This window comes from Aythya fuligula, chromosome 4, assembly GCF_009819795.1.
Source record: "Aythya fuligula isolate bAytFul2 chromosome 4, bAytFul2.pri, whole genome shotgun sequence".
NCBI classification, from domain to species: domain Eukaryota; kingdom Metazoa; phylum Chordata; class Aves; order Anseriformes; family Anatidae; genus Aythya; species Aythya fuligula.
Window position 1 is genome coordinate 7400237 of NC_045562.1, and position 25779 is coordinate 7426015.

The window sequence follows — 25779 nt, forward strand, 5'->3', positions numbered from 1 at the left end:
TGTATGTGTCCGAAGGGCTGTTTATCCCACCTGTCTGGGACGTGTACCTTGAACTGGAATGAGGTGACCTATGGAGGTCCATTGCCTACTAAAGGATCCTATTTCAGGACTTCTAAAATTAGGTTCTGACTATAAATTAAAAGAAAGGCTCCTTTTTCAGAAGCATAGCTGAATTAAATTTAATCGAGGATATTATTTCAAATACCCACAATTAATGTGAAAGAATACAGGAAAAGAACAGGGCCGATTAAGGCTGGGCCAAAGTGATGTATTTTAATGGAGCAATATCGTCAGGCACATCACTAGGTAAAAGTGAGCTTTGTTATTCTCATTGCTTAAAGCTCTCGTTAGAAAGATGAACTTCCTGATGGCTATGAGTTCTAAGGCACTACTGGTTAAGAAGTGATGTAAAGCAAATAAAACAAAGAGACAAAACTAAACATTTTGATTATTTTTTATTCATTTACTTTTGCCAGTGAACTTCAGCACCCGATGCAAGTGCCTGTACGTTCATCGTATGTGAAAACTCAGCTTGGATAAAAATGCTTAGGATACTGAATCTTCTCAAAAGTTTTACACTGATATGCAATTATAGGGCTTACTACAGCCATTCCGTGTTGACTATATAGGCAAATTTAGGACGGCTCTTTCCGGGGAAAATAAATGGTCTTCTACAATACAGAACTCCAAAAAAAATCTACCTGAAAAAATAGTTCTTATTAGGGATTCATTATAGCCCACAGTCCTGTGTGTTTGGCTTACAAGTGGTAGATATACTTGCTGTGAATGTAGGATGAAGGATTTGACATGATGACTAAGAGATCAATGTCACGTCCATGATGTTAATGGTAAAGTATTGCCTATCACAGAAACATACCTAGCTTTTGCTGTAATGGTTTTTGCATATTTCACTGAAAAACAGAGTAGGTATTGACTACCTTTTGGGACTTACACAAAATGAGGAACAGAAATGAGGCTGAGGAGTAAAATTGGGGTAAAGCTACTCCTTACATAAGAATTATGCACAACAGAAATATTGCTACCTGATTAAAAAAAAAAAAAAAAATGACAACTTTCTTTTCTGGCCCTTACCTGGAGTACCCATTCTGAAGTGTATCAATGGCAGTATAACAGTTCACTGTTCAACATAAAATCTCACAGGAATGTGGCAGGTGACATATTTTGGAGTTGTTAGGTCTGATCCCTGGTGTCTTTGTATAAGGTGATTCATTAGGACATGTTTTGTAATCGATGTGAGCTTGTTTGTTGTAAGATGTGGCTCACGTGGCTTGTAGGGATATCATCTGTTCTGTGTTGAACTTGCCGGAAGGATATTAACAGTGTGCCAAAGACGATGTGGCACTTTTGGTGAGACACCTGCAATGGAAGTGATCTGTGCCTCTTCCAAACGGTGCTGCTGGTTAACAGTAATACCACTTCAGATCTATTTCTGTTGCTTCAGCTGGGTGTACTCCCTGCCTGGAGCTTTTCATAATGTGTCTTGGGTGCGTTCCGTGCACAAGACGAGCTACCCACCATGAAGATGGTGGAACCCATGACATAGATTAACTGGACCCCATCGCTTCAGCCACTTTCGAGATGACCCTGCATGTGCCTGCAGCTGTTCAGTGTTCCTCTGCACTCCCTGAATTTCCAAATCCCCCTCTGCCAAAGCTTTGAGGATTCCTAACCTTCCACGTCAGCAGATGATGGCTGTGACCGAGCACCAAAATCATCAGAAAACAAGGAAAAAAACATTGTTCTCATTCAGCACAAGAACTTGCCTTTGCCACGGGAATCCACATGAAGTTCAGCACCTGATGAGACACCCCGCTGTGTTGCTGGGGTTTGGGCCTGGAAAATCCCATGCTCTTCTGATGATGAGGATGAATGATGATATCTTCATCAGCGTTCTCCACTGAGCCCGCCGGAGTTCAAGAAGCTTTTGGGCAATGCTCTCAGACACAGGGTCTGATTTTTTGGGTGGTCCTTTGAGGACCCAGGAGTTGGACTCGATGATCCTTGTGGGTCTTTCCCAACTGAGATATTCTATGACTCTGTGAACTTCTGAATGCTGAGACTGTTTAATCATGCTATCTCACACATAAAACCATACTTCTGGCTGTGGTAGAACAGGAAAAATCTCATCAGGGAATTATTCCTCCTTGGTTTTTGATATGCTGAGTACATCAGAGCATGGATTGCGGCTTCTAAGAAGGTAAGAAACCTTTATTTTTGCCTCATTAGTGACTCAGCCCAGGGAAACTTACTCCTGCCAGAGGGAGTAGGGCATGTGTAGGGTATGGCTCCACAGGGGACTGTGGGGCTTTTCTGCATGCATTGGTAGTTTCATCTCTCTCTCTTTTTGTCTAAGAGATCCAGGTGGATGCACCTAGGAGCAGGTGAAGAAGCCAGGTCTCTAGGTCACAGAAGCTTCCCTTGCCACCTCCTCTCACTTGCCAGATAAACGAAGCAGGTCAGCAGAGAGCAACCTGCTGGTATGCTGTGTGCTTGGAAGTGGTAAGAGCTGATGTTTCTTCTCATTTGAGGATAAAGTATTGATTATTTCTTTGTCATATTATCAGCAGTACTCTGTGTCCTATCTTTTCCCTGCAGGTAGAAAACCTAGAAGCTGCTTCATAGAAAAAGGTCCCCTCACAACAAAAAAAATAGAGCAAGTATCTGCTTCACTTTCCTTCTCTTTCCCATTTTCTCACACTTGACTTTTTAAACCTTAAATTGTGCAATGACCTGAAGTTGTGATTTCTTTCTTTATAGAAATGGAAGAACAAACTTCCCCAGCTCCTTACTACTCATGGCTTGATTCAATGTGTGTTTACTCGCACCACAAAGCTCCGACTGCACACAATTCCAGCTGAGACTTTTGGGCAAAACTATCTGTAGTCAGAAACATTAAATACCATATCTTTCCTTCTCTGGTTACACTTCTAACCCAGTTTGCGAGCTATGTATATTTGCAAGAGTTTTCCAGGCAGCTTCTTACAGTCAGAGGATGCTGAGGGTCTGACTGTATTTGTGTCTGTGGAGCATTTGCTAGCTTTGCATGTTGCTTTCCAAGATTATTCCCCAGCAGGGGAACATCTCTCGCCCCTTCCAGTCGCACAGACCCCTCTGTCCTGCTGAATGTGGCCAGGACAGCATGCAGGTAGCAGTGGGGGGCCCTGCCTGCCCTCCTGCACCACGACTGCACCCCAACTCCTCTTAGTTCTGCACGGTCAAGACAAACATCTTGATTACTGGATCTATTGAGGTAGTTTCCTACTTCTACATGTATGAAAAATAGGAAGCTTCAATCAAATTTTCTTCAAAATGAAAAGCATGCTTTAATTCTTTGCTCCAAACCAGATTGTCACTTAGAAGAGATTTCTCAGCAGCAGAAATTACAATGAAATTGCGGTGTAACTCATTTTTTTTTTCATACAACGTAATCTGAGATGCAGTGCAACCTATTTTTTATGTCAAAGCCTATTTTTTTATATCCTTTCTTCCAGCTTTCAAAAGTCAGAGGGGCCTTTGCCCAGGTCAAAGTACTTCTGTACTCATGAAGATATGACCTGTTAGCTCTCATTTTATATCACCCTGCTCTGTGGTGTATATGTATTCTGAATATTGCGTTCAGTTTCTGAATCTAATGGGAATAATTTTAAAAGTGTGGGATGAATTAAACAGCCTATCACAAAGGTGAGACAGAAATGTTTTTTTTCAGGGTTTCAAAGCTGTATGCAATCTGTAATTTCAGCTGATTATATGCCCAGTAGTTTATCACATATACTGGCATCAGGAAACAACATAATGAGAAATCAGTACGTTTATGAGAGTAAGTAAAAAATAATAATAATTAAAAAAAAAAAGAAACAAAACTAAAACAATTATGCATAAGTGAAATTTTAATTTATCAAAAAGTCTTGCATTTTCATTGGAATGCTATGACTTTCCTGGTTAAAAATTTAGCCTTGCTGAAGCCCAAGTATCTGTGTACTCAGTCTTCTTCCCATGCACTCAGAACAAGTATGTTGAAGGATCAGGAGCTACAAAGTTTTTCCTATTCCATCTTCCCCATACTCAGCCTGGTTAGGGGTGACTCCTTGGAGGAGGATGTATGCAGAGTGCATCTGGTTGTGCCCACTGATGAGACTGTCAGCTTGCCTTGGTGTCAGGTCTCCAGGAGAAATACCTAATGGGTGCCACCATGGGAGGTTGTGTGTCTGCAAACCCCATCTCTGACAAGAGCTAGCATGAGATGTCAAAGGAAGATAAGGAATAGAGCAGAGGCACATTGACACATCCTCTGCTGCATCCTTGCAGCAATCTGCAGCTTGGGAACTTCCCGGATCAGAGGCTGTATCTCTTGTCCTTAATAGTTCTCAGTGGCTTTTACTTCCATGAATTTATCTTACCCCCTTTGGCATCTACAGCATCTTGTGGCAATAAGTTGGACAGTTTAACTACAGATCTGTCTGTGTTATATTATAGTAATGTTTAGAGACTTCGCTGTACCTATGTCTTTGTGTTTACAATCCAATTTCAGACAAAACTGTACAAACAGATGTAACGTTGGAGGATGAGAGGGAGAATAAAAGGTTTAATAGAAGGGTTCATTTGTCACTTGTCAACAGAAACTTCCATATTGGTATCGGTATAATTTCGTTTTCCAAAATACTCTGTTGGGGGCCTCTTTCTCAACCTGTGTATCATGTCTTTCAGTTTTTGTAGAAGCGCGTGATATATTTGAGGTTGGCTTCTCACTGCCCTCAGCCAACCTCTCTGAGCTCACAGCTCCTCCGGCAGGAGAGGTCTCACAAGGCAGGACTGCAGGTAAAGGGGGTCACGCGGGGCTTGCAGCTCCGCAGCTGCCAGCACATGGTTTACTGCACCAACCTCTTTCTGAGGGGTCCCTTCATCTCTCAGTGACTCAAGTGTCTCTAGGCTACCTTTTATGCAAGATACTGTATAACAATATCGTGAGAAGCTGGTGGTTTGTGTCTCTCTTGGTACCTTCCATCCCCTGATGTGCAACACTGCAGTTTGGGGGTGTCACCCTCCCCTCAGTGCATAACCCTCAATCAACAATGTCGGCTTTCCACTGATTTTGGTGTCCAGCAATTATGCTCTTGCTGGAATATTTTGTGCAATTCTACTCTTTGTCTCTCAGCAACAACCTTCAAAGTGTGCAGGCAATCTGCTAAGACTAGTTGAGCACCCTCACTGTGCTGCGCATTTTCTCCATCAGCCACAATTTGGTGTGAACTAATTCCTTTGGTCGATTTAAGTATCATCTGTTCTAGCAAAACACTGAACGCAAATGTTTGCTTTTGCTTTCCCTTGTGGGAAACAAGGTCTAATCTGTTGTTTTTAGTGGGTGATGGTTTGGGGTCAAGTTTGTTTTTCAGCAGTCTTGGAATTTATTTCTGTCACTTAAGGCTATTTTGAGATCAATAAAAACGTCTTCCCACACGCAACTAACCTGAATGTTGTTCTTAATTTGCTCTTTGTGCTGCAGCTGGATATTTAGCACAGCATTGAACTGCTGAGCCATAAGACTCCAAAGTTGTCCTAGACAGCTCTCCGCACAGTCTCAAGGTGTACTGCAGTCCTGTATCAAACACAGTTTGTTATCTTCGTTACTCTTGATCAGGGAGCATTTGTGTGACCAGTTTCACCCCTCTACATCGCCATTCTGTCCTGATCACTGAGCTGTTTGTTGGCACTAATTGTTGTAGACACCACAATGCAAATACATTCAGACACATTGACATCAGGCAAGCCCTGATAATACGTGGAGACACTGACCCCAGCACTAGCTGATGGCGTTTCACCCTTTCCATGGACTATGCATATAGCACCACCAAATCCAGACGGGACGTTGTAGCCATCCCTGCCTCACGTATTTTATACTCTGGTCTGTTGACATTGATGGGAAGTTGTCCAAGGAGGTGAGCTGGCTCTGGAGCCTGTCCTTAGATGTGTTGCTTGTGGCTCAAAGTACACATCTTCCGTGGACAACTACCTGCTTACAGCCCAGGCAGAGCAACCAGGGTGGGACTGATACCAGCTTACTGATATTTATTACAGCTATTGAATATTATCTTCCCTGTGGTGATATATTTCCAACTGGTTTCCCCTGCATGCTTTTAAAAAGAAATTTCACTAATTTCTCCTTTTTGCTCCCTATTAAATACTCTGCATCTTTATATTGAACACGAAAGGTTCAAACATGCAGAAGGAAAAACTAACAGACAAAAAATATTTAAAATTAAATAGAAAATATAATTTCTATTTTACTACAAAACAGTACAATAATTGGAACCGGTTCACTTTGTTTTAGTTTTTCAAAATAAGATATTTTTTTCTAATAAAAAAAAACCTTTTCACCTTCCAAAAACGTATCAACTTCTTGAAATGTTTCTTTTTTTTTTTTCTACCAGAAACTTATACTTTCTTGTTCTCTGAAAATCTGTTAGGAATTCTTGAAGTAGTTGCTGAATGCCTTTTTACCTGAAATTTAACATCATCAAAACTTCTGAAACGCTAATTTAGCAGCACTTTATAATGTGTTTTGAAATAATTGTATCCAAAATGTAAACGTGACAAGGAGACGGGTTAGTTTGTGCAGTGGCCAGTGATGTGCTGCTGCTGGACTCACGTATCCTCTCTTCATGTTTGACCGAAGCGCGATGTATTTTGTTTTTTTTAGGAGAATATTCATCTCAGGGGAAGAATAGAACTCAGCAGTGCAATGATTCCTCTTCACACCTCAGCAATAATTACGTAAGTTGATTACTTTTGTCTCGTGTCGTGTAACGTTAGTCCTTGTTAGTCTCAGTACCACTTGTTAGTCTCAGTATTTTGCCATGTAAAGGGGTTAAAAACACAAAACAAAGTGAGCAATAATCTCAGCTGAGGAAGCCTCAAGGAGCAATGGCTTAAACAAAGCTCAGCTTGAACCAGTCTCAGGCAATCCGAGGCTGCAGAAGCCCATGGCAGATGAAGAAGCTGCCACCTTGCAAAGGCAGACTTTTACAGATATAGCATTTGGCTTTAAATGTTCAGTATTCATTTCCTGGATATAATTCCCTTGGCAAATTTCTTTTTTTTTGTTTGTGTTAGAAGTAAGAGATTTCTTAAGACAGTTGTCTATAAGAAGGAACTTGATACTCACAAGCGTTCAGCTCCTTTTGTTTCCTGAAAAGGATTTGTCTGTTCCACCTCATGCAAAAGCAAACACTCTTATTGAGATGGTTTAGCATGGCTTCAATTTATTGATTGCCAGCATGCAAAACTAGCAGGTGTCGCACAAAGTTTTTGTGAGTTCAAGGGCAGGGACCATCAGAGCACCTAGGAAATGCACTGTTTGAGGTAAGGGTGTTGCATTTTCCTGCACGCATGAATCTTTCTCAGGCACCACAATCTGTCCATAGAGTTGCTTCTCCTGTAGAGGAGGTAGAGGAGAAAGATGGCTTGAAGAAACAGGTATCAGATCATACTGTGGGATGGACTGGACAGAGGCAGATATGCTGGGCCCAGACTTGCACCACCTTCGTGGGATGAAGTCCGCCTAGAACAGGTCCCATCACTGTCTACTGAGAGAGATGCGGTTGAACAGAAACATGGAGAGACCCTTTTGCAAAACATCTTTGAAGTTTTCGGCCTGTTCTTATTTCCCCTGGGAATGCCCAAAACGCTCTTCCTGGATGCAAACAACAAGGAAAAAATAAACTAATTTGTCCCTTGAATTAGAGCATCAGAATCCAACTCTGCCTACATTACCAGAAACTCAGAGCTTGCTCTGTTTGTGTGAATGCAGGACAGTGTCCTGGATGATGGATTTACTCCTTGTTGTCTGCTCCGCATAGGGTTTACTCTGTCTGTCATCTATTTCAGTTTAGTATTATGTTTTTGAGCAGCCTTACCTGGAATAATAATCTTGAGGTATTTTTGTCATTTCAGGTGTGAAGCAGCCTGTTTTATCACAACGTGCAGGAACGTCCCATGAAGGTTGCAGTGCTGCAGGAAATGTGGAGTAGCTGAAGCTTTTTACCAGGCAGGACACTTGTGTGAATGACCAGCCCTTGACTTCTAAACCTTGAGTGTCTCCTGTCCCTTCTGGAATGACATGTGCTTTTTTGGTGGCTTATTAACTGATATATCATATGTATTTATTATTTTCTTATATAGTAAAGGCAGGGAAGCTTTCAAGAAGGTTCAAGAAGAGCATGTTTGCGTAGTAATTATTAAAAATGTTTTCTGCACATACAGGAAGGAACATGTTAGCATACTTTGTTGAACTAACGGTAGGTAAGGTTCTTTTAATTGTATGTAGCAAAATACAAACAGGGCCTGACCCTTGAAACAGTACTGGGCATATTGCCACGATGAACGTTAATCCAGTGATTTCCAAGAGACTCCTCACTGTAGCACACACTTTACTTGTCATAAATGTTTACAGGATGGGATGCCTGGGTGAAATCCTGAAGTGTGTGCTTTATTTCTGTGAAGGGGGGGAATATACCTTGCACTGAGGGGTTTTTGTTTTCATTTTTTAGTTTATCTTTTATTTTTTTTAAAGATCTGTAAATTGCTGAATATGGTCCTTCTAATGTAGCAGGCAACATAGTTTATTTTCTCCTGTTCCTTGGCTAATCACTGCATTATGCATGCTATAAATGTCTCTCCTACAAGCTGTGGTGCACAGTGGGGATCAGCAGGATAAGAAATTTTGCAGCCGAACCCTGTGTTCAGAGTAATGCATGGGATTCCTGTTGGCTATTGAATAACTCCGGAAGTTTAAAGAGTGTTTCAAGTGATAATTACAGACACTTGATTTGTACAGAGCTGGCACTTCAAAAATATCAAGTAGTGCTTCTACCTGCATGTATCCTACTTTGCTAGAACTATAAATGTTTGGAAATTATATTCTTTTGAGCGTCTGCTCAGCCTCAATCCACTGACTCTGGCAGTGTGCTGAGAAGCTCCATGGTTTTATTGGGGAATGAAAGGGAGACAATTAGTGGTGTAAGTGCAGGACCAAGAGCTAGGACAGTAATCTGAGTTTTAATACCTACTGATACAGTGCTTTTGAGGAACTTCTCTCTCCAGTTTCCTTCTCTGGGAAATTGCTAGGTAAGAAAACTTACCTAGCAATATGTTAAGAAATTGAGCAGATTTCTTAGGTCATGTTTATACACAAAGATAAAGTGTTTTATTCCCTGTGTTTGACCATTGCTCTTATTTCATCTGTGATGGATCTGATCCTCTGTCTTAGCAGCACCAAGATAAACTTTTGATGAAGTTTTGTAAAAGATGGGGAACCAGCCAGGGTGCTCCATGATGCAGCTGAACTTCTATGGTTTGTTCAGGTGTTCCTGAATCACTTGGGTTGCTCTGGAGCAGAGGAGTCTTGAATGCCTGCTTTGGAAAAGTCAGGCCACCTAACACATGCCGTTTAGCATCTGCACCTATTCAGATTCTTGATTGCTGAAGTTTCCAATGAAAAAAGCAATCACTGTGGATTTTCATATTGGTAAAAAAAAAAAAAAAAAAAAAAAAAAAAATATTTCATAGAATATTGTGTCCTACTGAGAGTATAAAAGAGCAGAGAAACATTGTGAAAAAAAATGTATGTATAAAATTTGTTAAGAAACTACCATGATGTGTCAAAAAAAATAATAACAAACACTTCCTATTAAAAGTTATTCTCTTTATTAAAAGGCTCTTCTTTTTCTCTTTGCAGAAAGGCAATTCATTATGCATACCTAGTGCCAGTATCAGCCATTACACTGCACTGCTGTAGCAAAGGGTGAGCTGAACTCATTCTGGAGAGCCCAGAGAGCAGGTTAGATGTTTGGGGCACTGCGGTGGTGGGGGAAGCATCAGGCCTTGCAGAAGACTTGCTGGGGGTGGAGTGGAGTACAGAAATCTTCTTACACAAGTTGACAGGGAGAGAGAAGGGCTTGCTGCAAATCCAGGTATTAGGAAAGTGAAAAACACAATGGGAGGGGAAGGTGCTTGAGCTTTTCATGATGCAGGGCACAACAGGTGACCAAGCTCTTGCCAGAAGGCTGGGAAATGTGCCACAAAGTGACTTGCTTGTATGAGCCCATGTGAGGTAAAAGAGATGGATTTAGTGGAGAGCAGAAATGAAGAACTTGTGAGCCTCCTAACCCCTGAGGTGACAAAATTAAACTTGAAACCCAAAACGTTTCTACAGCTGCTGCTACTGATAGTGTTAGAGTTAAGCTAAGAAAATATTTAAACACGGGCTACACTTGGAAGAAAAAGATTTTCTGTGCCTGTGATGCAAGAAAAGTGCTTGCAGTGTGCCAGTAATTTTTGATTTTTCTCTATGCAAGCTCCTAATAATGTTCCAATGGAGATGAAGACTCTCGTACAGTTAATTCAAACTTGATGACAGGGGCCTTACTTTCTTCTCTTTAATTCACTAGAAACAGTCCATGGTACCTTGAGGGTCTGCAATTCCAGGCTGTAAAAGCACTCTACTGTGTCATTGTCAGAAGGGAGCACAGAAGTCTAATGATTATCCTTATCTCAGAGGCATTACAGAAGTCTTGTCAGTTCATTAGGTTGCCAAACCAACTAGAAGGGGGGGAGAAGGGACAAACAGGGACCATGTCAGTACTCACTAAACAATAGCCTAGAAAAATCTTAAACAAATAATCTGTTATCCCTACTGAGTAGAAGATCTGGTGGTGAAATGACGCTTACTGAAGTTTTTATAGCTCAGCTGTATTCAGTGAAACAGGAAATTGTAATACAATGTAATACAAATAACTATCCTTCCAGTCCCAGATTTCTTTTGTTAATAGGAGCAAAAACCATACTGGTACTGAAATAGCACACACCAGGTGGCAAAGGCTGCCCGGGAAGGCTGAGCCTTGGGCCAGGCGAGGCTCCATAGCACATCTAGAGCCCTGTGGCCGAGGGCAAAGCCTCTCCAGCACCATCAATCACAGCTCCTCAATTTCTTCACATTAGGACACTATATCTAATAAAATAAATAAGCTTAAAGATTACTCTATCGATTCCCAATTGAGGCTTCTTTTTTTTTTTCCACGTCTGGCTAAGGGCAATCCATAAAGCACAGGCTTTAATTCACCCCGGCAAATGCAGTGGATGTGAAACTGATGCTCATAAGATACACGCCATGCATGGCTGAAGAATCTTCTCAGCTCCCTCTTGTCCACCCTGCAGGATCGCCAGTGCCAAGAAGAGCAGTAAGAAACCTTTTCTGAGGTCAACAACGATGGAGCTGCCAGCTCTACACTGCAAGCCTCGTCTAGCTCCTCCACATAAAAGTTATTCTTTTGACAGCTTTAATGCACGTGAGCACGTTGCCCGACTGCAGCTGGTCAGCTCTGCCCTGAAAATAACCCATGGGAGAGACAAATCCATCTCCAACCTTCATTCCCCAGGTACAGGGGGTCAGCATGAGCCAAATACCACCACAGCCCCCAGCACTACATGCTGCTTGGTCTGGTCACCCTCGGGTGCATTTGAGCTGTTTCCATGAGCCCCATGAAGGCACAACTGCACCTTTCCAAAGAGGACGTAGGCCAAGGGAGTGCAGCAAAGAGCTGCTACTATCCGCAGAACAACAGTAATAATAATAATGTACAACTGGAATCTGGGATCTAATGGGTTCCCTCAATATTACCTGACAGAAAGGGCAGAGAGGAGGTTGTCCAGCCCGCCATCACCCCCTGATCTTCTTTCAGTAGGAGGACCACGCTTGGCCCCAGTGCTTCACAGGGACACTTCCTACTGCTGTGGCTGGTTTTGCTCCCTCTTGCACTGATATTTCAGTGTATTTCAGTGATATTTCAGTACATGCCAGGTCACCAGGAGGAAGAAAGCAGACTGATCAGCCGTGGCAGGATAACTCCCTCAATTCCCAGGTCTAAGGTGTGCCCTCAGGGCTCCCGGTTCCAGGCCTACCAGCAGAGTCTGTGGCAGGCAGATGCAATTAGGGAGGATGTAAAGCAGCTGGGCATGGACAGGTCCAAGGAATTAAAGGGGGACGCATTCAAGGGTGCTGAGGGAGGTGGTGGAATTCACTGTGAGGGCTTCCATCTGTCTTCTTGGAGAGGTTATGATGATCAAGGAAAGCTTTGCGCCCATCTTCAAGCCAGGCAAATAAGAGGATCCAAGAGGCAACCAGCAGCTCACCCTCCCATCATTATCTGGGAAGACCTGGGCCCCCATCTGCCAGGGGAATCAGCTGAGGGGATCCTCACACTCACAGCCTCCTGGAGGGCTGCGTTCAGCTCTGGGGGCCCCAGCACAGGAAGGACATGGATGTATTAGAGTGAGTCCAGAGGAGGGCCACAAAACAGAGCAAAGGGCTGGAGCACCTCTCCTGTGAAAGCAGGCTGAGGGAATTGGGGTTGTTCAACTGGAGAAGGATCTGGGGAGACCTCCGAGCTAGTGCCCTTCTAGTACCTATCAGGGACCTCCAGGAGAGCTGGGGAGGGACGCTTTGTCAGGGGCTGGAGGGGTAGGACCAGGGGAAATGGTTTAAAACTAAACGAGGGGAGATTCAGAGTAGATACGAGGAAGACATTCTTTACTCTGAGGGTGCTGAAGCAGCAGGATTGCTTCAGGTATGGTGACATTTTCTGCCCTGATAGAGGCCGTAAATCCAAACAGAAGAATGAGGAGGAGGAATCCAGGCACCGAAAAAAAATCAGTGGGATTGCTGCCTCCTTGGGGAAGGCGTGTGCGTATTTAGGTACCCATATGTAGCCAGAACAAAAGTAATGCATGTGGCCCTGTATATTTTCTTGGCAACATTGCAACCATCTCTCCCAGTTGGAAGTGCAGATACCATTGCAAGGACAGAGGTGTGATTTGGGAAGAGGAGAGAAGGACCATTGTTTCCTTGCACTCGAAAAAAAAATCAATGTCCTAAAAGCTTCAGCTTTCTGAGACTTGCCATGGTCTGCAGGATGAAGGTGACTTCAGATCCAGAAATATTTGATAAAAATATTCTGGGTGCTTTTTTTTTTTTTTTTTTTTTTTTTTTAATTAAATGAGGGCACCTAACCAGCTGGTTTACTGTGCCAGTTTTAGGAACATGATCATTAGGATTCAGCTGCAATGCTGAGGCAGTGCACTAACTTTAGCTGAGCCTCAGTCATTAAGCACATAGGGGTTTTTTATTTATTTTCTGTAGCTGGGTCTGACATACAAAACAAGTTATTTTGCCCGTGTGTGTTGGAAGCAGCAGGAATTAATGCAGAGCATAAACAGCCGATCTGACAGAGCAAAATAAGGAAAAGTTAATGGATGTAATTACCAGAGAGAGCATTCCAGGTATTCAAGGTGGCATTCGGGGAAGAAGAAGAAGCCCTAATTGCAGTGGATAAAATAGTTTCCAGGCAGAGATCCCTTTCACGCATCTCATGTGGCCCTGAGAAATACTTGAGCAGCACCTGGGTGATGCCCAGAGCAAAAGCTGACCTGTGAATGTGTCGTGCCAAATGCCATGCCTGTTTGTTCCAAAGAAAAAAACGAAGAAGGCCATGAAAGGAAAACGGGAAAACAAAATCCAGCCTAATGGTGGAGAGGGGAATTTGGGAGAATTCATCTCTCTTCTTGACTTTGCAGGAAATGAATCTGCTTTGCCCTCCCATCGGCAATTTTTATCTCTCTCTCCTTCAGGAGAACTGATCAGAAGCAGTCTCTGGCAGCCTCCACGCACTTGCATGGGAAAAACATTTCCCCATCAGCATCTGCTAGCGATGGCCCCAAAACCCTAGCAGCTGAGCCTGCAGCTTGTCAGGTCTGGACTCTCCGTCAGATTGATTTTTCTTAATTATGTGTTGGGTGTTAAGCAACACGCAACCCATAGCTACGAAATACTCTGTTGCTAAACACCCGCTGCATAACGAGGACCTCAGGAGCAAGTCACAAACCCGGGCACCCTCCGTCCTCCAGCAGACAGAGGGGAGGGAGGGCACGGCACTGCAGTGTTTTTAACACGAACCAGAGCATTTCCAGCAATACTTCCCTCGGCATGCCAGTGGCGATGCATGGGTCCCAGGGATGCTGGTTCCAAATACGGATGCTCGATGAACCAAAAAGTTCTTGCCTTGGTGTCACTGCGCTGTAGGAAAAGGCAGCCAGGGCAGGATTTCATCGTTGCAGGCAGAGACCAAGAGCAGTCCCTTGCCAACGTGCTGTCAGGTTGTACAGGGCCAAAAAACAGTGCCGTTCACTTTGGCAATGCGAGGCATGTCTTGCAGCAGGTGCATTCGGGTTTTCCCAGCCTGTAAGCTGCTTTGGAAGGGCTTTAGGAAAGACTCTACACCAGGAAGCACCGGGACACCCGGAGTGGAGGGAGCACCAGTCTTGATATTCTCCACCAGTCTGGGTGTTGAGCACCGCAGGGTGCTCAACATACCCTTGTATAACCGCAAGTCTAAGAAAACCAGAATTCTTGTGTCTTGCAAAGGAATGTTTTAGCAAGTTGTGTCAATAGAGAGCTTGAAGGGAAATGTATTTGTAGGCTTTTCCTTGGAATCTCTGATATCTGGGGGGGGTTCAGAATAACTGCTAACTATTATGACTATTGCATGGGACACTCTGCAAGTCTCTGCTATCTGGCCAGGAGATTAAGGAGACGGGGAGAGCTGAAAAACAACTAAAAGACAAAGCTTGCAGGGGATGTTGCACAAGTCTCTGACATACAGCCAAGTTGGACAAAGGAGAAGGACAAGAGGGAGGAAGACTATGAGCCTTCAGCACGAGAGACCCCCAGAGCGACCACCGGAGACTGATGCGCATGCTCCAGTAGGAGGGTTTGGATTCCGGAAACTAATTATAATAACCCTGGTTTTTTTAGAAGTAGTAATGAATATGTATCAGCCTAGGAGCATAAGAATCAGCTGCTTGATGTAGGTGGTGTGCATCCTGGTGGAGCAGAAATTCCCGGCGCACCCAGCGCTGTTTGCTTACCTCTATTCCTTTAATAAATTGTAAACTTTGATCATAGTCCTATTTTGAAGACTGGACGTCCACCAGGCCTCACAGGCCATTCACAGGGACAGTCACACCTATAGCAGTGCTAAATCAACCACAAAGAAGACAAAAAAAGGCTGTAACTGTTAGGAATAAGAGTTCGGAATAACAAAAGCAAATAGGCTCATGGATTTGAGGAATATTTCTGAAGATTTGATAATTTGACTATAATGAGGGGGAGACTGGGCCACTGGGAGGAAAGGGAAGAAACCACATCTGTGGAAGAATTAAATTGCCAGTGCAGGACCCAGAGACAGACAGAACTGCTCTCTATTGACACGAATTCCTTTGCAAGGTACAAGAACTATATACATTAACCACTCTGTTTTTCTTAGCCTTGTGGTTATACAAGGGTCTGTAGGACAGAAGGTCGCATTCATCATACCAAGCGGCCCTAGCACTGTTCCATACTGACACGCATCAGATGAACATATATAACAACCAGAAATATCAATGTAACCTTACAACCATCCTCCATTTATGTTTCCATCAAAGCAGAGAGAAATTTGGCGTCCTGATTGCAAGTGCCCTTTATGCCAGCCCTCATCGTGGTGCATCCAGCAGCGGTGGGTAGGTAACAGCTTCTTGAAGGCCGTGTTGGTTTATTTTTTCCTGAGAACAAATGCATCCATCCCCAGTACATGTAAACCCTATTGATGTAACAGAAAAAAAAATAAAATAAAATTAAAGGAGAAATGAAAAATGTAAAGTGAAGCCAAAGGCTCCCAGACAGGAAGGCTATTGCAGCAGCGACAGCCCCTGAGCTGCGAAGTGCCATGGCCAGCTAACAGATGGAGATGTTCACAAGCAGCTAAACCAGATCTTGTGAAATGTGTAGGTCTCGCTTAGCCCTGCAGGCAATTGGAGATAAGACCTCTGCTTTCAGCGTGGTGTTTCCTTCCAAAAATACGGACCAGTAGATGCTGCGGTAGCTGTGGCTCCCTGTGACTGATGGGACAGCTTGCTGCCAGCCCACGTTATGAGCACCCTGGGTCGTGAAGCTCCTGCTGGCTCCTTGTTCCCTCTGGAAATAATTCCCTGTTTCAGTAGGAAAGGTAGCTAATGGAAATATCTAACCCTAGAGGGAAAGCTCTGGAGAAAGGTGCGCCTTGTTGCCATTTGGCTTGGTTTAAATCTCAGGCAATGCCATCTTCCTACCTAACAAAGCCCTTCAAGTCTTTTCAGCCTCAAGATCCTCCACATTCCCCTTCAACAGGAGAAATTAGGGGTGAGTTTTTAGCAGGAAGCTCGCAGCCCAGCTCTTCACCCTGCTGTGCTCCCTCATGGGTTGCTTGAGGCTTGCCCTGCTCCAAGTTTCCTCTGTTTGGCATCCTAAGTGTTGTGCACACCAGTTCATATCGTTATAACCTTGTGACTGCCTTTAAGGTTATAGGCTTTTTTGATGGGGAAGAGCTTCAGGGGAGCTGGCTGCACTGTCTCAAGGTAAGCTCACGGTTTCTGTATTTACACAGATTTTGTTTTGGTAGCTAAAAGGAAAAAAAAAGTAAAAAAAAAAAAAAAAGCCCTTCCCTATCCCTTCTTCTGGATATTTTTTCTTCTATATTCATTATTTTCTTCTGGATATTATTAGAGTCTGGTGCTGGAAACCCTTCTGAGACTGTTCTAACTTTCACCCTACGAAATAGCAATTAAAATGAAATCAAAGGATTTGATATTTTATTTATTTTTTCCTAACTGGTGAAAAACTAACACTGTGTTCTTACCGAGAGTCTGGCACCCTGAAGAGCATCATTTCCAGCTGGAAGGCCGCTCCTCTGCCCATGCGCTGTGGCTTGCCTTCCCCTAGCTCTTCCAAGGGTGTTGGAGGAGTTTGTATGCCCCTGTGGGGACAGTGCCCTTCCTTCTGCCTGTAACCCTTCCCCAGATCTGCCCATTGGGTCAGAAAAAAGGGGACGGAGATCCTCCAGGGACCCTCAACCCAGGAATGTTATACATTCAGGCTGATGTTATTCTATAGAAATGGGATAGGGCAGGAAGAAGTATTGTGAAAGTCCTTGTGTGGTTACTCGTGACCTGCAGTGGCTTGATTTACTAAGACAAAGATCAAATATTTCAATATAATTAATTGTAATTAGCACTCAGTGGCTTTAGGAGTTCATTTCCAGCCCCAGTGATCAATCAGCAGTCACTGGGACTCAGCGGGGCTGCCACAAGACGTCCTTTGAAGCCTTTCCAAGCGACAGCTCCAACCCCCTTGCACAGACCGTACAGTAATGGCCTTCTCTTTTCAGTGCGGGCGATACGCTTTGTTTGAAGGAGCTCCTCTGCCATGCTTTTTGTGGGATTTTTCATGGAAAAATGCTCCGCAGCACATTTAGGAAGGAAGCCTACAGGCGTTGTCTTTCACAGTGAAATTTCTGGAGGGTGGCTGGGAATTTTTTCTTCCCTTTTTCACATCCCTCTGTGGGTTGCATGCTGACACAGGTGAACTGCAGATCTCACTGCCAACAGCTGAAAACACTTGGTGGTTGGTGCTTCCAGCAGCTCAGAAAGGAGCTTCGTTTGGTGATGGAGGCCCATGAGGTGGTGGAGGAGGTCCAGAGAAGTAGCCCAGTACTTCATCCCCACAGCCTTGCCTGTGGTTGCCCCAGGGAGCCTGGCTAAAGATAAGTTGGTTGGACTACAACGGGGACCCAAACAAGAAAGTTCTGTGTGGCTGACAGAGAAGTATCTACAAGCATGGTTAAAGTAGAATGAGACTCTTTTACGGCCCTCTGATTGTAGGCAATAGTGGGTTGATTGGTCTGCAGGACTGTTATGTCTCAGATCTCTTCTTTTTTTTTTTTTTTTTTTTTTTTCCCAATTCTCCATAGGAGCTTGAAGTAATTCTATGGAGTCTACATCAGCTCAGAAGCCATGCAAAATCTGCAGTATGCACCAGATCAGAGACAACTTCTGTGAGTACACTTGCAGAGAAACGTGTGTAAAAGGCTCTTTGGGCAGTAACCAAAATTGTATTATTTTTCTGTAAAGCCTATATTGCTTTTTCATACACAAAGCCTAGTGTTTGGAAAACTCATCTTCCCTAAATTGCTTTCTGTGAACGCAGGTATCATACAGTGTTTTATGCAGCGCTGGGCAAAATATATTTTTAAGGATCAGGTCACTATGGTAACCACTTCTTATCTCAGAATCAAAAAGCAGTTATGATTGTAATTAAAAAAAAATGTATGCTGTCTACCAAGAATTACTCTGAATTATAATTCATTTTCTGTCACATATTGGAGTTATTTTTATTGCTCCCAAAGGCATCGATTTTTATTATAATTCAGCAATGCAACCCTTTATACAGATAGACTATACCCTGCTTCGAGCAGACTGCCAGAAATCATGGTCAAAGGCTTCAGCATCGGAAATATTTCAGCAAAACACTAGGAACACTTTGTGTCCTTACGAAGGGGAAACTGTGAGAAAAATACAGCCTCCCTGAAAGCTCATGCTTCATTGCGAGTGGCCGCATGTCCCAAGACCAGTGATGATGAGTTACAGACGTGAAAACTATGAAGTAAGAGCTCCCGCCTAGTTATTGATGTCTCCTGTTGCTGGCAGCTGGTGGAGAATTTCCTTCAGCTTGCTCAGAAGAGTTCTCCTTTTTAAAAAAAAAAAAAAAAAAAGAGAAAAAAGAAAAAAATAATAAAAAAGATACACGAAGAAACCCTTTTTCTGCTTTTCTTCCTCAGGCATTTGTGCCCTTCACTTCTGTTCCCAGCACCAGGGCCACGTGTGGAAGTCTTGGTGAAATCGCTGCGGCTGCCTTTAAGAGCCATAAAGTAAGTAACACAAGCATCGTGCTCCAAATGGTCCCGAAGGAGCTGCCTGGGAGTTCAAAAGTGTGTCTTGAATTCGACAGGAGCAAAACTGGGCTCGTGAGTAGGTGACCTGCTCCAGCTGGCTCTCGCAGGGCTCAGCCCCATGCTGCTTTGTGGAGGAGAAAATTACATTTTTTTATTAGATTATTTTAACCATTTTCAAATAGCACCAGGGTGGCCCCATGGCTTCCTCCCCAGTTTGGGTCTGCTCGTGGCTGGGAAGCCAAGAGATTGTTAGCGGGATCTCTGGCACTCACCCCAGTATTTCATTTTTTTGGACTACAACCTATTCATCCTTCAGCTAATATGCTACAGAGCAAATATCTGCTGCATTTTATGTAAGCAGTAATAGAATTGTTTGCCTAAATTGTTTTTTTTTTTGTTTTTTTTTTTTTTTCCCTTTCCAAGAGGGAGGCAGAACAAATGTTTATCTTCCCCAGACCTGTAGCTTTAGACGCTTTTTTTTGGTCTCATTTCTCCATGATACAGTCAAGCGTCCCCACAGATGACCAAGCACTTTCCCTGAGAAATGGATTTACTGCTTGGTGACTGCAATTCCTCTAGAAGCACACCCTGGAAAGCCTTTTTAGTGCCTAAAGTGTGGGATTTACTCATCCTGGTGTGGGGAAGCGTGACGGGGCAGCCTCCCGATTAGGAGTAATCAGTCAGGTTAATGAGCCAGGGACTAATCCTTTGTATTCTTCTGGAGCTGCTCCAGCACCCCAAACGATGTGAGGTGAATGGGAGGTTTGAATGAACTAAGGCCCCCCTTTCTCCTTCTTCTTCCTCCATCTCTTCATCCTCCTTTTCCCACCCCTCCTCCTCCTCACCAGGCCCTTGCTTCATGGAGAGAGCAGAAGAGTTTTAACTCCCCCCTAAATCCCTGATGCCCTAAATCCCTCCCAGAGCTGGCAGTGGCAGGGAAAGGTTTGGGAGTGGTGATGGGAGAGGGTGTGGAGGACCTGCACAGGTGGGCAACGAGGGTGGCAGGGTATAAGGAGCCATGGCTGCAGGGTGGTGGTGATGCTTGCTGTGTGCTTTATCTTCATGGGTTTTATGTGTTTATTTTTTCTCTGTTAAAATAGCTTCCTTCCACCAGAGCAGAAAGCGGCTGTTTTTATTTCCCTGTATTGCAGCAGTGCTTCTGCAAAGTTTTGGGTGTTTTTTCCCTCCAGCAGGTAAGATGAAACCATACGCTTCATCTAGGCAGGATTAACCCACTCTTAACTGCTCCGGAAGGTCTGTCTGTGTAAAGGGAGCGATGTGCTTTCCTTTTAGTAACCCAGAAGAGCACAAAGACCTCCTCACCAACACCATGGCTTCCTCGGGTGGACACTGAGAGAAGAGGAATACTTCACAGTGGCTATAATGTAGTTGAGTGGCAAATGACTTCATTAAGCCAGCAGTGATAATTAGTTTAATCAGCTGAAGTGCGGCTCAGCACAGCACACTTCAGAGGTGCGTGGTGTGGCGGGGGCTGCTGCTGCTGGCTGGGAAATCATCCTCGGCCCGATGCGTCTTCAGGCAGGGGGCCAAGCAGGGGGTCTTCCTGCTCCTCCCGTTATCTTTGCAATTAATTTCCTGCTTTAATTAATTCCCTGATGCCACTCGGTGAGGCCAGGCTGAGCTTCTGGGAAGAAATCGCAGCTTAGCTGTGACTCAAGCTACAGGAAAATGTCCCATTCACCCCAAAACACCAGTGACTTCTCTGCCTGAAATCCCACCGTGCTTTGAGCCCATCCCAGGCACCTGGTGTCCCTGAGCCCCACCAGGGAACAGCATGGGTCTGTGGTTGCCTTTCTCTTGAAGGTAGAAAAAATACAGAATAACAAACGCTGTTCTTCTGTTACTTCTTTTGGGACCAGACCCAAAGGAAACGTGCTGCTTTGGGAGCGGCTGAGGCAGGTGCCCTTCTTCTGCATGAGAACTAAAGGGGTCCCCTCACGTTGATGGTCAGATCTTTATGAAAACTGCTTTAGTACTGGATGTCACAACTGCATTAACATGTCAATGTAAGTTTTTTGACCTCTTGCACCTATCCTGTTTGTCTTATTTTTTTTTTTTAATTTATATTTATTTTTATTTCACTTCTTGTTTGTAAAGGATGGAGGGTGTGTACAATGCAACCCTCAGGTTTGCAGCACCTCCCTAGCACCCAAGTCTGTCTTGCTGGGATCTGGCTGTTGTAACCTGCCTTGGGTTTTGTACCTCTGGTTTTAATGTCCGTCATTGCCTTCATCGCCTTCTAGTCTGGCAGTGCTTGTGGAGGTCGGTCTCCAGCACCACCATGGGAGGCTGGCCTCCTCTGCTGCCCTTTTGTCTTTCTAGATCTGTGACAGCAATCGCTTGCTGTCGTAGCACTACCCCTAAATACACAATTTTATAGAATGAAAGGAGCTTGTCTGTGTCGAGGATAAGGATCCTATTTTTGTCTTTCGTTGTACGGAGCCTGCTATGAAATGCTCCTCACCATGAAGGCCATGCATTGTGGTCCCAGCCAGTGGGGATCTCAACTCCTCCCTTCATGCTTGGTGAGCAGTGGAGATGAGATCTGCTGCAGATGAGGGCAGAAATGTGTCTCAGCACCACAGCCTCAAAACAGGAGGGATGGCCGGGCTGCTTTCATGAAGGAAAAGCTGGATGTCAAGCGAGTGTAACTCCCTTTGCTCCTGAGCAAACTCACCTGACAGTGCCTGTGCCACCTCACCCCAAAGAGCCCACCATTTTGGGCGGCCTGCTCCTTCTTGGAGCCACCGCAGTAGGTGACCCACATCAAATTCTCCTACTTGGAGACAGGACGCCCCAAGGCAGCTGCACCAGGCCCACATGGTGTCACACAGACTGGATGGAGCCCAGGGACCTCCCTTTTACCCGCCACCCCCTCTCCTTCAGCGGGAGCCTTGTGCAGTACGGTGGCTGCAGCCATCCTCACGCTAAGCCCTGAGGAGCGCTTGTGACTGATAATTATTCAAGATTAGAGGCTACAGCAATCAGAGTGATGCTGAGCTTACAAGAGCCTACTTCAGCTTGAAGTACGCTGACGTGCCTAGTGCTGGAGAGCAGAAACCAGCGTGAAGCGCCCAGCCTCGCTTCGCAACACGAGGAGCAAATCCTGCTGCTGGAGCTGGCTACTGCAATAATCAGGCCATCCATCTGTTTTCTCAGCCTTGAATTCATTTCCTCATCCTCTGGAGAGGGTAGGATGTGATCATCTTTGCCCATGAGACCTCAGAAAGAAAATGACCTCACGGAAATGGAAGGGATTCACTCACACGACAGAAATAGCGTGTTGCTAAGGTAGGACCAGAGCTCCCTCCAACCCATCTGTTCTCCTCCAGCGAACAGAACAAATAAAAACCCTCCTGGAGCTCCAGATCCACTGCTTGCATCCTCTACCTATGGCTCTGAAGCTAAGTATATATCCTTAAGAGCTTCTGTGTGCAGGAGGACCTGCCCTGCAGCCTGCTGGTGGAGTAGCTCAGGAGGCCGGGGCGTCACACTGCTTGGACTTCACACAACTGCCTCCTGCCATGCCACTGCCTTGTGGAGCAAGCTGGTTAATGGAGTCAGGGGAGACGAACCAGGCTGAAAGAGGTGGTCAGGAGATCCAGGCAATGAAGTGTCGTATCAGCAAAGTCTTTCAAACAGGAGCCCTCGTGGATGAGAATGGAGGTGTGGAAGCCCTGGATGCAAATGCCTCCAGCAGATGTTGCATGTGAGCTGATTACTCGCCCCGAAAGGCAAACACCTGAAAGAAACAGCCTTTCGTGGTTCCCTGGATAAGTTCAGTTTTCCATCCCTGTAAATCCACCCTGTGAATAAAAATGAGGCAGAAATCCTGTGAGGCCATGAGCCTTGTGGTAGAGCTGGCCAAGGAGAAGCAATGCTCACACAAAGCAGGGACAAACCAGTCCTGCCTCCCTGCTGCTCCCACCAAGCGCTGTGACATGGGATCCCATGTTGATAGGCTTCATCTTTTCTTTATTTTAACCCTGCCCTTCCTTCAGAGGATCACAAACATGGAAGAAGAAGGTTTTCCAGAGCTCAGGACAAAACTGTTGAAAAATAACAGTTGTATTGCTGACCACAAGGGCTTCCTGTGTAATGGAAACCTCTGCTCCAGAAACCCACTGCGCACCTTCTTTGAACAACCCCACCCATCACCGGAGCCATGGAGCACCTAGGTGATGGAGCTGTGATGTAGAAAGAGGGATGCATGCATGTCTTGAAAATAGTTTCAGGAAGCTTCTCTCTGCTGGGCTCCCCACACCTCGTAAGAAGGGAAATGTGTGCGCTTTTTTTTTTTTTCCCCTCTAAGATGTGAGCTGTATGACGGCTGTGGCTGCTGTTTTGTGAACAGGCTGCGGGCATCCCACCTGAGCACAGCTGGAGGTGCTCTGCAGACCAAAGATCCCAAGTCAGTCACTCGTCCTGCTTTATAAAGTAATTTAATACGAAGTAATTCAGGCAGGGACTCAAGTGCTTTGCTGAATTTGGGCTTCGGGGGAAAACGTGCTGGATTTTTTTTTTTTTCTTGTGATAAAATCCCTCTTATCTTAAGCAGGTATTTATCAGAGCTTGGGCAAAACCGCTGACATGTTGCTTGGAAGTCTTTCACAAAGATCTCATTGGTGATAACCTGGACACCAGCATGCAGGTGTTTGGGGAAAAAAAGAGCATAAACCAGCGCTGTGTTGGGTGAGTTAAATGGGAGAAATCATCCAGTTTAGCTATTTTTAGGCAGACAACTGTGCAGATGTGAGACACAAATAGAGGAGAGCCGGGTGAGAGCCAGCCACGGTGGAGACCTTGATGGCCAGCTATTCATTTCAGAAGAAAATTGGCAGTGAAAGGGATCTGGTCAGCATTAAGCTCTGGCAGCATTTGCTCTAATCCTGTTGAGCTGACTTCTTGCTGCCACTCAATTAAATGGCTGCTTTACGGGGAGCAGCAGATACACCAGGTAGAGGCGGCTGTCCCACTGTTGGGTTTTCTTTTGAACACTAAGATTGGTTTTCAATAGCACCCAGGCACTAACCTCTTGCTAAATAACAGATTAATTCTGGACCCATCTTGGGTCTTCAGCAGATCTCATGGCAATCAACTTCTCAGTTAAACTCCATGCAGTGCAAAAAAAAAAAAAAAATATATATATATATATATATGCTTGCAGATTGGCAGCCTGATTATTTCATTGCATGCTCCTCACTTCAACAAGAGTCACCGACTGACTGCTTCAGGCAATAGGTGAAGATTATCTTTTAAATACAAGTAATGAAGCTGCAACTGTTTATGTCTCTACCTATTTTTGGAGGAGACTTGGATGGTGTATGTGTATGTTAATGCCTCTCGTTAACCCCGTATCAAAAGGCAAACATAGTAAAGCTGTGGACAAAAGTGGTAGTTTAATCACTTTTTCCCCGAGTTTCTGTTTTCCTGTGCCTGGATTTTTCATAGGGTCTCAACCCATTATGTTCTCCATCTCACAGTGCTCTTTCAAAAGGATTAAAAGAAACTTGAGAAGTATGAGAAATGTGGCTGTTCCCATCTTTACACCACTAACTAAGATGCAACGTTGGCTCTACAGCACTTGAAAGCGATGTGTTGGTAAGTCACGTCTATGGTTGTGGTGTCAATGGGGCTGGAAAAGCAGGGCTGGAAGGTGGGTGAGCAGCTAGATGTTAGTGCCTGGGCACCAGTCACAGCCATTCTGGATCTCCGTGTTTGTCTCTGCCTTTAAAATAAATTAAATATCTCTTCATTGTGGCTGGCAAGCAGCCAAGGATGGCTCAGCTGCGATGCTCCCCAGGATGAGCTGTGCGCGCTGCGTGTGGATGGTTTTGCTCAATAACCCCTAGGCAGAGGAAGACAAAATTGCCAAAGCCTGGAAAAATGGGACTTGTTATCTGTAAGACCCCTGAGCTAAAACATTGTCTTTGCTCAGCAGAGGAGACTCATTGCTTTAAAGCAGAATCTCCTCAGCCCTAGGCGCCACGAGGGAGGACGGGATGGCCTCTTGTCGGCAGTGACGGGTTACTTTTTGCCATGGGATTACTTTATTGGGAGGCTCAAGCCTCAGCAGGGGTTGAGTGTGTGTGTGTCCGGGAGGCAATAACGCTGTGCTGATGTTCTCCCACGCCGCCAGCCCCCGGTGCAGTGAGGTGTTACAGGCAGCATTCATCTTCCCTGAATCACTGACAACACGTCCTCGCGCCGGGAGCCGTCTCTCTCTGTATTTCTTCAGTATGACCGAAGAAATTTCAGTCATACTCCATGAGATACTGCTCTAGCTTCCCCCAAATCTACCACTAACCTTCATAACAGAATCCCATGTGGATGGACCTGTAAAACATTCCCCACGTTGGAAGCTTTCCATTAAACCTTTCCCATGTTTCCTTCGTACTGCACACGTTGCATCTCCTTGGTGCTCTGCTGGCCAGTGAAAACCGTGGGGCTTCAGCTAGATTGCAGTAGAGGGAGAGGAGCAGGATCAGATGCGTTCGGGTAATGACTTGTATATGCATTAAATATTTTCCTGATTATGGTTTTGGATAATTGGGGGAAATTTCAAAGTAATTAGAAGCCACTAAAGGGACATGATGTTGCTTCATGTAGTAAGCTCTGATTAACTGAAGTGTGGAAAATCTGCGCTGAAGGAAACAGCCGAAAACTTAGGATATGTCTTTCATACTGAGCAGGCCATTACAGCACTTACACAACCAGAGCTCATCTGGAAGAAAACCTCAGTGCTGGAGACCCTGCTGTCACCCTTGGGAAGTCACTGCTAGGGCTGCAATTCACCCCCGGTCCTCCACGTCTGGTTTTTGTCTTAGTCCTGCTGCCACCAGCTTGATTTTTGTCACGCCCCTGAGGCTTGCGGAGGTCTTCCCTT

General features: G+C 44.7%; 1 protein-coding gene across 3 annotated transcripts in view; it reads left to right on the forward strand.

Annotated features, from left to right (window-relative positions):
- EMCN (endomucin) overlaps positions 1-9684 on the forward strand; it is a 65263-nt gene extending 55579 nt beyond the window's left edge. For all 3 annotated transcript variants that reach the window (XM_032187267.1, XM_032187271.1, XM_032187270.1), the window contains 2 exons: positions 6716-6789; positions 7969-9684. In XM_032187267.1, coding sequence (XP_032043158.1) covers positions 6716-6789; positions 7969-7974 — 80 coding nt within the window. In that variant the 3' untranslated portion in view covers positions 7975-9684. The remainder of the gene's footprint in view (positions 1-6715; positions 6790-7968) is intronic.
- Positions 9685-25779: the final 16095 nt, after the last annotated feature.